This window comes from Rhipicephalus sanguineus, chromosome 7 (assembly GCF_013339695.2).
Source record: "Rhipicephalus sanguineus isolate Rsan-2018 chromosome 7, BIME_Rsan_1.4, whole genome shotgun sequence".
NCBI lineage: Eukaryota > Metazoa > Arthropoda > Arachnida > Ixodida > Ixodidae > Rhipicephalus > Rhipicephalus sanguineus.
The window spans coordinates 19,808,158-19,822,353 of record NC_051182.1 but is presented as its reverse complement, the minus strand read 5'-3'; the positions used below and the strand labels follow the sequence as shown (position 1 = coordinate 19,822,353).

At 45.2% G+C, this 14,196-nt stretch overlaps 1 protein-coding gene across 1 annotated transcript; it reads left to right on the top strand.

Moving 5' to 3' along the window:
- The first annotated feature begins 9,657 nt into the window (after positions 1 to 9,657).
- On the top strand, positions 9,658 to 12,653 carry LOC125759085 (uncharacterized). The gene is made up of 4 exons (XM_049417339.1): positions 9,658 to 9,786; positions 9,967 to 10,246; positions 10,364 to 11,604; positions 12,525 to 12,653. Exons 1-4 carry the CDS (start codon positions 9,658 to 9,660, stop codon positions 12,651 to 12,653), a joined length of 1,779 nt encoding a protein of 592 aa, XP_049273296.1.
- The last annotated feature ends 1,543 nt before the right edge of the window (positions 12,654 to 14,196 follow it).

Genomic DNA, 14,196 nt, shown 5'->3' with positions numbered 1-14,196 from the left:
GTGACGTCATAGTCACACATCGTAAAGATATGTGACGTCTCGTTGCGACACATGATGGCTTTATCGCGTGATGATTCTTGGCATGACTTGTGACAGACGGTCAATATTCGCATTTAATGAGGCGTCTAAGGCTTTCGCCTTCAGAAGCGGTCTACTGATTTATCTCAGACGCGGTACCATTTTTCCCGGACCAGATTCTACTTCGACGCACCTTAATTCACATTTCTTCACATTCTCGTCAGAAAAATCGATGGTTAATATGTCAAAACATGTTCTAAAAAATGGGTATTCCGCAAATTATGACGGCCTCTAGCTTTCGCGAATAAATGACTACCCACAAGTCATTATTTAAACAGTTCATTCCCGTGTTTTGTGATTAGTTACTTCTAGACCACCTAAACTTGGCAAATTATTTCCGCCTCCACGTAAAGTTCGTGCGTGAAAACGGCATGGATTAGCCTGACAATCATAGGACTTTTATAAAAAATCTGTAGTGTTCAAAACGCACCCAGTATTGCCCAACGTTACTAGAACAACCTCACTTTCAAAGCTCCGTATCTCCGCCAGCGGAGGAGGGTGGTCTGAACGGCAGTCGCGAGAACTAGCGGCGCTGCAGTCCCGTCTTGCGCCACTATCGGCGCGTCGTCTGCTGCCACGGCATAACGCTGCGGTCCAAGTTGCTTGCGGCAAGTGCGCGGCAACTTTCTTATTGTACAAGTGGCAAACTCAAACATTTATCATTATTTCATTCGACGTTCAAGCATCTCATTTGCGGACTACTTAGGTGGATATGCATAAGGTCGTCTGTGTGCATTGGCCCTCGTGCGTTGTTCATTGATTGGCTATGAATCGATGTTCGGTCTATATTTGAGCTGTCTACATTGCGCTTAACTTCCAAGCATAGGAGTTTCTAAGCGAATGGGGGTTTTCAGCGTAATTTTTATAACTACCACCACAATTTTAGCCGCTGCCGTCTTATCTAGACCAAGAACAACCCAACACGTTTGTAAAAGCCTTTATCGTGTACAAAGAATCATACTTACTCGAGATACAAAATTGTTCTAGAAGAACAGCACTCATGTTGCCTACAATTTATTGAAAAAAAGCTTTCTCGAAAAACATCACCAATGCTTTGCAATGTTTACAAGACACGTTTTCGCGACGGTTAAAAGGATACTGACCCGAAATCGGAAAATTTTACGAGAACTCTGTAAATGAAATCAAGGTGTGGGATTACATAGAATAGATGTCGTCTCTGAGCAATTTTTTTCAGCGGATAGTTGTATTTTCGGTGTCGCATGTTTTTACGTCGCATCCTTCTACGGTGCCTTAAACAATTCGAACAGATCGGCCGTGATGTCAGCATCGAGCAGTTAGTCGCACGTACTCTGTCGCTAGAAGAGTCGTCGGTATTGACTCCTTCGCACAGCTTCAGTTTTCAAATTCACCGAGCAGATGTTCCATGCGCGCAGCACTTCTTACACTGTACTACAGCCGTTCGCGTTTCGTGCTGTAGCCGTTCACTACGCAGTTAAACTACTCGTCAACTGCAATTACTTTTGCGAAAATAAGCCTCAGTTCCCGAAGCAAAGTGTGGGATTGGGCTAGTTGGTATTCCATTATTAAACTGCTCAGCACAAAAAATTTGACACGGTACACGTAGAAAAGACGAGGACCAGCACCGGTCCTCTTCTTTTCAATGTGTACCGTGTCAAATGTTTGCGCTGAGCAGTCCGTTCCCGAGCCGGCGAGTGTAAAATATTCCGCACATCTTGTTCCGATACCTCGTGGTAAAATTTCTCGAAAATCCACTGCTTTGAAGGCATAGCGACAGTTGACAACCGATCGAATGTCAGTGTGATGCAACTTTCAGTCTCGGTAGCGTATATAGGTAATCGCCTGCCTTTCGTTTTGCTGTTCTATTTCTGGCGGCTCCTCCAAACTGGGCACTGGGCTTTCGCGGGAAGCCGTGCGTTTTTGGGGGGATTTGCGCCTTGGTCCCGAACATTTTTGCTTTGAAATGTGGGGTGGAAGGGCTGGGAACAAGCGCGGCACGGCACCGGGCGCGAGTTCCCAGCCCTTCCACGTGGGATCAAAACTTGTTGTCCCGCAACGACACGATGATAGTGGTTTACAATGTCGTCACTCTCAAAATGAACGTCACAGACCTTGCATTTCGCAGTAAGCTTTCTATCTTCGCGATGCAAAGCTTGAATGCCGTAGGGTCTTTTGGAGGCCCGAAGAAGTGTCGTGAAGCGGAGTTGTCGTTGCGGTAGCCGCTCTTGCAGCCCAGCGCAAAGCAAGTCGGCATACAGCACTGTGAATCTGTTCGCGCTCGTTACGCTTCGTACATCATGCACGTGTCTTCGTACAAGACGCAAAGTCTGGTCAAGAACAGTCGCAAAAATGACGAGCTAACAAAGCGCAGACGTCGTGTAATCCACGTGCGCTCGTACATCGGCGTTGCCGATCACAATAAGCGCCAGCCGCGGGTGCTAGACGTGACAGCAGCGCCACTAGTTCTCACGACCGCCACGCGGACCGCCTCTCCGGCGGAGCTTTGAAACTGAGTTTGTTCTAGTAACGTTGGTATTGCCTGTGCCCGCACAGTACGGAATAACGGGAGTAGGATGTCTATTTTTTCTGCGTCTTTACATGGAAAAATCAATGACGGAAGCAGTCACGCTAATATAAAGTAAAAAACCGGAACCTTCTGCAGCAATTGACATGGCATGGTTAATGTCGTGTCTTGACTGGTACATACCCTTAGTTGCATTGCTAGATATTTCCATTTTTCTGCACAAGTTTTTTTTTTATTCCGTTGACACCGCGCAGAGGTAATTGGGAATCCTGATTCTAGATGAGGAAGTGATACTCGGAGGGTGCATTTGTCCCTTCATATATTAAACCGCCATATTTGAACTAATAAGTGAACGTAACACGCTTGGTGCTTCAACAATATAACATGCTGACGCCTTGCTTATGAAATTAGCTTCATAATATTCCATAAATTCTGTGAAGTGTTTTTGTACTGTAGTACATTGCAGAAGTAGAAGCCACCTTTAAAAGAGGCTCTGCAAGCAATGTATTTGAACGAGTGCCAACATATCTTGTTTATATATGACGTCGAAATGGTACGCACTTGCAGCACAAAGGATATGGGGAGAATCCGCTTAACGTAGGCGTACCAGTGCAGGTTATATTTGGGCATCTACAGTGAAGAAAAAAAAGTATTAGGAATTTGTACGCACAAAAACATGGTTGATCCATTCATCATATGAAGCCGTTTAACACGAAAGCGAAACGTTTTTAAAAGAAGAAGTTTAGTACTTATTGTACACTGAGAAACCACAGCTACAACATTATCCGTTCGTCTGTGGTGCTATGCCACCGCTTGATATGCATGCACCTAGGTTGATACGTAGTGGCAGATCTCCATCCCGACGACTAATATTCCCGTCAGACGGGCGCGAGAAAACTATTTGATGTAAGCTGTCTTTCACGAAGTTGAAAGACTTTTTAAGGAAGAGGAGTTGCTTCACAAGCACTCGGCACCGACTATCTTTTCTTAGTGCTTTATTCCGAACGAGCTACCAAAAGCGTGCCGCTAGCTTTCAAAACAGAACCAGTCAAAATCAAATAACTTGCCTCAATATATAGTACAAGTGTCCCTCTCCGAACATTGCACATAGAGAAAGAATGCATTGTAGCAGTTGCATTTTGCACGCGCCCAGGGCAATTTAGTCACAAGCGTTCGCCATAGATGTTACGATGCCACGCGCGCTTCTTGCGCTCGTACGTGCGACGCGTTAAGCGTCCCCACGGGATATCCCCGACCCTGGCCGCGGCGGCATCATTTTCGATGGAGGTGCGCGTTAAAGAACCCCAGGTGGTCAAAATTTCCGGAGCCCTCCACTACGGCGTCTCCCATATTCATATCGTGGTTTTCGGGCGTCAAACTCCATCAATTATTATTAGAAATATCCCCGACCCTTACGGCATACTTACGAAAATACACAAGCAAATAAGCTTTAAATGGTTTATTACCCTTTTACGAGATAATAAATATGAGACAGAAATGCCTAGGTCACAGAAAAAATGAAAATTTGCAAATTTCTTCATCATTTCAATATGGCTGACACCCACTGGTTTCGAGGCTACTCTTTTACGGCCGTGAAAGACATCGACGAACTCCATTTCCTGAAAAGACCGGTTCTGAGGTGGAGATGGCTTTCTGTAATATGTCTGCGGGCGAAAGTCTTTTTCGGAGAAGTCTTTCTTGCTAAACAGACTTTCAAGCGCTCGTGGGACGGGGATATTACGACACTTACCATGAATAAACTTGCGGTAGTTGAAGTAGTTAACACACGCCCGAACACACCATATAGGGAAGAAACAAAGCGAATATACTGAATGTCAATAACGACCAGTATACATAATTTTTTCTCGATGCTTTAGTACATCGAGCTCCAAGAATTATGACCAATGTTGACAGGAGAGTATCATGCACTCCTACGCAAGTCATTGTGCTTACACAATGTCCACGCATAAGACAAGTCCTTAGAAATAATTTTAGAAAAGCGGCTTTTTAACACGAAAGTGTTTTATGCCGGGGTCCACCAAGACTTCAGTGACGTATTTCCGTCACGGAAATGACGTCGAAAAAATGTACACGGTCAGATGGCAAAGAAAAAAAGTTCCGTCAACGGGCATCGACCCACGACCGCTCGGTCCGCAACAACATATGCGGGACGCGCTATCCACTGCGCCACGGTCACAGACTAAAGAGCCTTTACAAACGCGCCTTTTATATCTACCACTCTCCCGGTCGGCGGGGTGGTGTTGCCCTCTGGGAGCGGCAAATTAAAGTAATTAATCATTACTGTGGTTTCCGCGATTAGCACCTGCAACGCGTTACACGTTCGTCCCATTCGGCGCGTTTTCAATAGAAGTGCAATTTTGTCATTGCCTTAACACACCGCGAGATGGCGACCTTAACGCAAGCGTCGTAAAAGCGTCGGTCTCGCTCATAGCATCACGCTAATCAAACCAAAAATAGCTCTGCGAGGCGCGCCTGCTTCACCTGGCTGTAACGCCGCGTTCCCCGCCTACGCGCTCGCCCCGAGAAAAATTGCGGCCGGGCTCCGGGGCGGCACGACGCGCTTTGCGTTTCCGTCTGGTGCGGCCGTGGTGTTCAATCACATTTTAACATGCCGCAGGATGGCGATCAAGCTCTGCGTCCAATATGCGACGCTCTTCTGGCTATCACAACTTGTTCTCTGGTTACGCTTCCACCGCTAACTACTTCAGCTACCACAATGGGTTGTTTAATCATTGAACGCGGACGTTAGTCGTCGGCATGGAGATGCACCACCAAGTATCAAAGTGGGTGCATTCACCTCAAACGGTGCTATAGCTGCCAGACATCAATATACATTGCGCAAACTCTCTTTATCAATGCACAGTAAAGATGCAGTTACTCCTATAAGGGCACGTTTTACTTTCGTCTTATACCGATTCCTATGACTGAGGGATCAACCATGTTTTTTTGCAGACACGCAAAGCGTACCTGCTGGAGTCAGTAGAACCGTAGCATGATGGCGACAAATATGCTATAGAATATAACAACGTAAACAGTTTTGAGCTCACAGCAAGAAAAGGTTTTGGTGGCGTAAAGAGTAGCGCAACGAGTAGGACAACAGAAAGGAACAGACAAGCACGGGTCCAAACACCAACTCGCCCAGCAGTTAGCCTTTTTAAAATAGCGCTAATGAAAAAGAAAAAAAAATTACATAATCTCCCACTAAAGGGAACCATGTGGGGATGCGAAGCAGCGCACGGGTCGAATTAAAGTTTTGTTCATCACAGGCACCCTGTCCGATGTTTACGCGTCCTTGCAAGTGGAGCACACCATGAATTCACTGTAGTTGCTGTTGCTGCTACTCGTCCCGAACTCTTGTTGGAGCACGTTACGCGCGTTTGTCGCGCGTCTGCAGAATCTCGTTCCCCGTCGCCATCAGGTAATTGCTGAGAGAGTGTAAGGGGGAGAGGCCACGGCGTCTTACCCAGCCCCTTACACAGGCCCGAAGGCGCTAGCGCGTGCCAGCACACATGGTTTTGTCTGCGTTACGCCAAGATAGAACATCATCAAGGTGGTCGAAGAACAAGAGGAAGCAGACTTCTCCTTGGCTCGAGCGCTCGCTCAGATGGCTATGCTAGGTGGTAGAAAGCGGACGGTCACCAATATAACTACGGACACAGCACAGCGCAAAAGCTGCTTCGCATCTAAAACAGGTTTCGAAGCCGATCAGAACCAAGGATATCTGCATGAAAAGCAAGTATCCTAACACAGAGCCACGACAGTGCTCGAAGCTTTTCGGAAAAAGAAAGGTGTTGCGATGTCATAATTAGCGACTCTAAGACAGCTATCCGTAATTTCAGTAGTGTTTATGTTGCCAATACCGCACATTCCTTACTTTTCTCTCACCCAACACAAAACAACATCGCTCTCGTCTGGACTCCAGCAGTTTATTCGCTTGGACATAGCTACTTAGGCATAGCATAGAATAGTTAGCAAGTAGTTTTTCTCCTCTCCCTCCTCTAGTCCCACGTGCTTTAGCTCACAGAAGCGCGCAATTAACTAATATTATTCTCATCATTCTTTAAGAAGTAAGCGTTTTAATTGCCATGAAAATAACTGATGCTATACATTCCGTCGTGTAACATATCCTGTACGAGTAAAAAAAGATTACATTTCTTTTGTAGGAGCACGAAGACCCATCGATTCTTGGATGTCTTCAACTGCATGGATTTAGAACAGCGCAACAAGGCAGACTAAAATACAACTGATCACACGAACACAAGCACCGAATTTATGTGATCGTTCGTCTTTTCGTCTGCCTTATTGCGCCGTTCTAAATCCATGCATTGGTACCGCCCAATTGTCAGTGCTACTCAATGTCAAACTGGTAATTATTTGGTTCAATCACGACGACCTTTGGTAAGTAGTCATTAGAAATAAATAAAAAGAAACATTGAATGAAGGATAGTACTCCTATTCGATTTCAGAAAATAATGCTACATGCCAGTCTGGCTTATAGCTTCTGGCCTCCGAGCACCGCTTGGAAATCTAGTGCAACTCATTCATTCCATATATAGTGATGGCGTACGCAATAAAAGTTCGGTAGTATGCTGCATTTTCGTAATGCAATAAATTGTACAATCGGCACCAGGCTTCTTGGAAGAAGTAATGGGGCGCAATTTGAGACACGTGCATTAAAGGGCCCCTCACCAGCCTCTAAAGTACAAAAAAAAAAAACCAGCGCGTTATTCTCTCCTGGCGTTTCTCGTCTTTCTTGCGGACATCGTGACGCAGGAACCGGGAATCACGTGACGTCATTATGGTAAATACTATCGATTGGTACATGTATGCGAAATATCGAGTGTGAATTGTACGCCGCACTGCAATTCCGTGCAGTCGCACGCCCGTTCTTCCTTGTCTCGCATGACTTTCGTGCGCCATCAAGAGATTTCACTTCATTTTGTGTATTTTGGACTGCGCATTCGGAGAAAACAGCGTGTAGCCGACAAGCGCGAGATCCCGATAGCCTCCACGCCTAGCGCTGGCATTGTATACGTGCTTTTAAGAAATAAGTGGTGAGGAAGAGATATCGCCTGTAGCAAAGCTATAGTGAAGGCGAGGAAGAAGCCAGTCACCGTCTTTGAATTCGGGGTGGTGAGTGGCCCTTGAAGATGGTGCTCTCAGTCAATTGCAATGCCCCCCCCCCCCCCCGTTTTTTTCTTGAAGCTTTCTACATCGCACATTGTGGCAGTTCAGAGGGGATTGGCGCTCATTTGAACAAGCAGCGATGCCAACTGATGACGTGACATGATGATGTCATCATATTCCCCATGTAATGTAGTCACAAATTACAAAAAATTGCGAAGTGGTGATCAACTCACAACGTCAGGTCATCATTCACCTATACCATGTGGAACCTAATGAAACCAACGGAGCCAATGAAAGTATAGGGGAGTTATATGTATAGGAACAGTATATAGGAAGGTATAAGCTGCAGTGTAACAATTGTGACACAAATGTAAAAAAAATTAAAGCGGACGAAGACAAAACTTGCTGCTGGTAGGAACCAAACGTACAACTTTCGGATAACGTGTCCGATGCCACAGCGGTGCTCGTCCTCCCGCCATTTTATTGGGCATTTCTGTGCTTGTAAACTCACTAAGAAAAAAATGAACGTCGATGAAGACAGCAGAAAAGGTGATGGCCGCTGTGTCGCCTGTGACTGTTGTACCGACCACGGTAGTCACCAACACTCCGTGGATCGGCGTGTGAAGGCGCGGAAAGCTGGAAGGCGCGGAAAGTTTGGAAGAACACAAACAACCAGCCAAGTTCAACGTGTGGCGATGCGGTGTCCAACATGGGTCGATGTGCTTCTTACGTGATGTCCTTGTATCACGCCTTGTAAAGTTTGCACCGCTGCTTATCCACTAAAACCCGGTGACAGTATCATATGTGATGAAGAATCTTGTTAACAGATATAAAAATTTGTGGAAGAGAATAGAACCGCACCAAGAGCCACACCATGTGAATTGCTTAACAAGTGGGTGATTCAAAGCTTCTCCCCCATTACAAAAAGACTCAGCCATAATTCTTCACCATCATCAGCCACAGCATCACCAAAGTATGCAACGTAGGGGCGCGTATTGCTTTCGAGACGCTTATTGGGCACGTCCCTACATCAGAAAATGATGAATTATGACATTGTTGGTACTTGCTTAAAACGTAATTGTGAGCTAGTTGGTTGGTCATATTCACGATAAACGGCAGCGCACGCTGGGTTAAGACAGAAACACAAAACACGAAAAAAAGGACGACACAAGCGCTGAACTTCAACTGATCTTTATTGACCACCACAGTTGCTTAAATAGCATCTTGTTGCGCATGCGTGTAGCATCTGGCAGAGCAAGTTCAATAGACAATCCCATGAGCAACAAAACCCAGAAGCCGCGATCAAATCACAAAGCAAAAGCGAAAGATTACAAAATAAAAAAACCCGATAAAACCAACACCAAAAACCAAACCACATCACGTGTTAATACCTAAAAACTTCAGCTCTTTTGAAGATAGAACAACCGATGGGCAGCTAATGCAGTCTTCCCTTCTTTCCAAAATTTCTGCCGCTTCAAAAAATTTCACGTGCAATTTTGCCTTTTTCCCTACACACCACCCTCGTGTTGCCCAACATGGGTGCGCAGCCGCAGTCCCTGCAGTGAATGGCAAGGTGGCCTGCATCTTTCTTGGAGCAGTGATAACTGTGCTCTGTGAGCCTCGTGTTGAGGCATCTACCCGTTTGGCCAACGTACACCTTATCACACGTCAGCGGTATAGAATATACGACACATTCGGTGCAGGTGACGTAAGGGTTCCTGTGCTTTATCGAGCATGCTTCCCTCTGTTTACTCTGCGAATAGGCCTTTTTGCAAAGGGCTGACAGCCGCACCGGCGCAGAGAACAACACGTCCAAACCAACCTTTCGGCCAAGTTTCCGTAGGTTGTGTGACACAGTGTGGACATAGGGAATCACAAGAACCTTTTCTGGGCGGAAGCGAGCGTCGTTGCCGTTGGTCATCGTGAATATGACCAACCAACTGGCCCACAAGTACGTTTTAAGCAAGTTTATTTCTAGTTACTCGGGCCGCCTACCACCGCATACTTTGGACAATCCCATCCGCATCGTGACCCTCATAGCAGCTGCTTCGTGCAAGGCAAGAGCCCTAGGTTTTTCCTTAAGAAATAGAATTCTACCGCCGGAGGTTTCAGCATTGTTTGGCGGGTTTCCTCCTTCCTTCAGCCATGGGAAACGAATGTGCAAGATTCTACGTGCTGAATGGCAGCACCAAGTGCGAACTTTAAGAGAACATCTGTTCCTTCTCACCCTTGTCAAGCCGGGACTTCTAGAGTGGCGTGAGTGTACCAGACTTATTGACCGGAGCACCGATGTGGTGTGGAACTGTGTGCTACCTGAGCTGCGTAGACAAGTTCCCAAGAGGAACACGGTGGCAGGAAACCCCGTTCACTGCGTGGGAAACGCCGAGCTGTCCGAGGCCGCGCAACAAGTCTTGAGTTGTGGTCCAAAGTTCGCCATGGCACCACGGCAAACCAGGCAGGAGCAACTTGCGATGGTCAGGCAAGTTGCCGGAAAAGCTCCCGAGTCCGAGTTTGACCGTTGCATTTCTGAAGGGGTTGACTTATTGGAAAGGGTTAGCCGCCCAAGGGCTAATCTACCGGTTAAGAAGGCATTGTCATTTCTAAAAAGTAGATCTTTGTTTCTGTTGACTGCAGATAAAGAAGGAGGGTTTGCGGTGCTTCCTAAGCAACTATTCGACACAAAGGCATCAGCAGCGGTTTCGACGGTCTTTTCCAAGTTCCCTGAGGTTGATCTGAAGAAGGCAAAATCAAGGGCGATTAAGTTATGCAGCCAGTTCAAACTGGAAGCCCTTAAAAAAAGTATTAGCGAAGGCTCAAAGTTAAGCTTAGATCTATTCTTCTCTGCAAAAACTCACAAACCTGATTGTCCGTTGAGGGTCATTGTTTCTGAGAGCAATACCTGGCAGAAGCAGTTAGCAAGCTTCTTGCAAGAAAAATTAAGGATTTTACCTATTAATGACCCCTTCAGAGTTAAGAACTCCGAAGAAGTAATACATTTTTTAACTGAGCACTCTCATCAAGGTCACCTAGCATTCTCTATTGACATAAAAGACTTGTATTACAGCATCCCGCATGATTATCTAATGACAAGTGTCAGCGAATGCTTAGACAGGCACGGCGCTACGAAGTTTCAGAACGAATCCGGGATCCATTGCAGTCAATTTTTAGAATTAATTTCTATGTACCTCAAATCCACCTTTGCAGAATGGAATTGTGACATTTACCTACAAAAAAACGGAATTTGTATCGGATCATGCATAGCCCCAATCCTGAGTGACCTGTACCTTGCTGTACGCGACAAGAAACTTAAAGAACGCCTTGACTATCAAAAGGTTGTCCGTGTTTTTAGGTACGTTGACGATTTTTTAGTTCTGTTATGTTATGACGAAGAAGGTTTTGACAATGCCATGTGCAGCACTATTGAAGTGTTTACAGAATGCCTCAGGCCCTTGGTGATAACTCATGAGGTACCTAAGAATAATTTTATAAGATTTTTAGATCTTGGTCTGTACTGCTGTGCCGATCATGTGTGTTGGAGCTATGAACCGAGAGGCAGCAAACCAGTTCTTCCATATCATTCGGCCCATTCGAAGCTAGTAAAAAGAGCAATTGCGCGGTCATGTTTTCATCATGCCCTAGTTAAATCGTGCATCCACCGATGTGAGACAAGTTTTCTCATCCAGACCCACCGCCTTCGTGAGTCAGGGTACCCGATGGCCCTTCTGGCGTCAGTGGCGGAAGTACTGCTTAAAGGCTCCAGGAGCGGTTCCGCCGCAGCCTCTGGTGGCAACGACGCTCGCTTCCGCCCAGAAAAGGTTCTTGTGATTCCCTATGTCCACACTGTGTCACACAACCTACGGAAACTTGGCCGAAAGGTTGGTGTGGACGTGTTGTTCTCTGCGCCGGTGCGGCTGTCAGCCCTTTGCAAAAAGGCCTATTCGCAGAGTAAACAGAGGGAAGCATGCTCGATAAAGCACAGGAACCCTTACGTCACCTGCACCGAATGTGTCGTATATTCTATACCGCTGACGTGTGATAAGGTGTACGTTGGCCAAACGGGTAGATGCCTCAACACGAGGCTCACAGAGCACAGTTATCACTGCTCCAAGAAAGATGCAGGCCACCTTGCCATTCACTGCAGGGACTGCGGCTGCGCACCCACGTTGGGCAACACGAGGGTGGTGTGTAGGGAAAAAGGCAAAATTGCACGTGAAATTTTTGAAGCGGCAGAAATTTTGAAAGGAGGGAAGACTGCATTAGCTGCCCATCGGTTGCTCTATCTTCAAAAGAGCGGAAGTTTTTAGGTATTAACACGTGATGTGGTTTGGTTTTTGGTGTTCGTTTTATCGGGTTTTTATTTTGTAATCTTTCGCTTTTGCTTTGTGATTTGATCGCGGCTTCTGGGTTTTGTTGCTCATGGGATTGTCTATTGAACTTGCTCTGCCAGATGCTACACGCATGCGCAACAAGATGCTATTTAAGCAACTGTGGTGGTCAATAAAGATCAGTTGAAGTTCAGCGCTTGTGTCGTCCTTTTTTTCGTGTTTTGTGTTTCTGTCTTAACCCAGCGTGCGCTGCCGTTTATCGTGAATTGTTGGTACCTCGAAACTGTCGGTACTTCTCCACCCCGCAACATAGCCCGTTGTAAACTCTCCGAGAGTTTACAACGGGCTTTGTGAAAACCGCTCCTCCAACTTACGCTGTGTGTGTGCTGCGTGTTCGACGCAGGCCTCGAGCTGTTATAAGGTGAGTTCTGCTTAACTAGTCATCTAGTATTGACTTCATATGCGTTCAGCTAAAGGACAGCTCGATAGCGCAGCTCTTCCAGTGGGAAGAGCGAGAGGTGTCTCTAGTCTACACGCCTCACACACCCCTGCGCTCTGGCGCTGCATTCTGCGACACGTATCTCAATAGCTGGTGGTGACTAATAACAGGAAAGTACTGGACATGCTGAAGGGTTCATTACATTGCTCGTACTCCACACGTTTGAATGGTGGCAGTAAAGGAGTTCGCCACACAGAGCTTTTCCTTTCCTTTCATGTCAGTAGATAGATAGATAGATAGATAGATAGATAGATAGATAGATAGATAGATAGATAGATAGATAGATAGATAGATAGATAGATAGATAGATAGATAGATAGATAGATATTAGGAAAAACAATGCTGCGCAAACTTACCTTTCAATTGTAACGTTGTGTGTTGTTCCGTTACAAATAGCCCTTTCACATGGCATCGTGTTATTATACAACTGACCCGCTGTCATACCTAGCGAACGCGATGAAGTATTATATCGGCAGATGACTGCAAGAACACAAGGAATAGTATTTCTTTTAATTTGCTAGATTTTCATATAGGCGATGGCATCCTACTGCAGTTTTTCATTCCTTGCCAAGTATTTATTTGTTTATTTATTTTTTAAAGTACCTTACAGGCCCCTGGAGGCATTGCGTAAGGCGGGTAATGAAAGAAAAGGTTACACTTGAACAGTGTAGAAAATGAACGGGTGTAAATACATAAGGGAATGAGAACAGAAAAAAATGTTACAGTAACTTATGCGGGAATGTAGTGACGATTACGTTATATAATAAAGAGAGGCAAGGAAAACAAACACTTTCAATTACGACAGCGCATTTACACAACAAAATGTTGCACATTAATATACGAGCAGTATAAATAAAGAACGAAAGCGGCATAGCTTGGCTATTACAAAAAAACATTTAACGTAAAATTGCTCACAAATAACAATAAGGCTATTAAAAGAACAATGTAATGGGCATGATATAAATCAATATTTTAAGAAATGTGTGGTTCGTAGGTGCTTGAAGTTAACTTGGTTACTTACGAAAGCTATCGTGTTAGGAAGGTCGTTCCAGAGGCGAATGGCTCTCGGAAGAGCGGAATAGTTAAATGAATTAGACTTCCCGTAAATGCGCATGAAATTAGACTGATCGTATAAATGTTGTGACCTATATTGTGGAGTTTCAAGTTGCAAAAATGATAACGCTGTGTTATAGATGTATCTATGAAACAACATAACAGGGCGATATCCTGACGAACATGCAAAGGATGAAGTGATAAGTCGAGTTAATTTGTGTAGTGCCTATGTTATGTTCACAACAGCGTGAAATGAAACGTGCATCCCTATTTTCTACAGATTCGAGTTTTTCGATTAGGTATTTCTGATTGGGAGACCAAATTGATGCTGCGTACTCAAGCTGAGGTTGTACAATTGTTAGGTAAGCTAGTTTACGAATACGGTTAGTAGAATTATGTAACTTGCGGCGTATGTAGCTTAATGATCTCGCAGCATTGGCGCAAATGTACTTAATGTGAGTTGACCACGAAAGGGTACAAGTTAGATATACGCCGAGATATTTATATTTTTTGTCTAGCAAGATATTTGTGTTATTCATATGATACATAAATGTAGATGCAGTACGTTTTCGGCTAAAACAAATGATTTT

Excerpts from the sequence above, each read along its gene's own strand:
- LOC125759085 (XM_049417339.1), top strand. The coding sequence starts at position 9,658 with ATGACCAACCAACTGGCCCACAAGTACGTTTTAAGCAAGTTTATTTCT. Across the intron at positions 9,787-9,966 it reads TAGCAGCTGCTTCGTGCAAG|CCGGGACTTCTAGAGTGGCG; the intron begins GCAAGAGCCCTA and ends ACCCTTGTCAAG. Across the intron at positions 11,605-12,524 it reads TACGGAAACTTGGCCGAAAG|CTAAAGGACAGCTCGATAGC; the intron begins GTTGGTGTGGAC and ends ATATGCGTTCAG.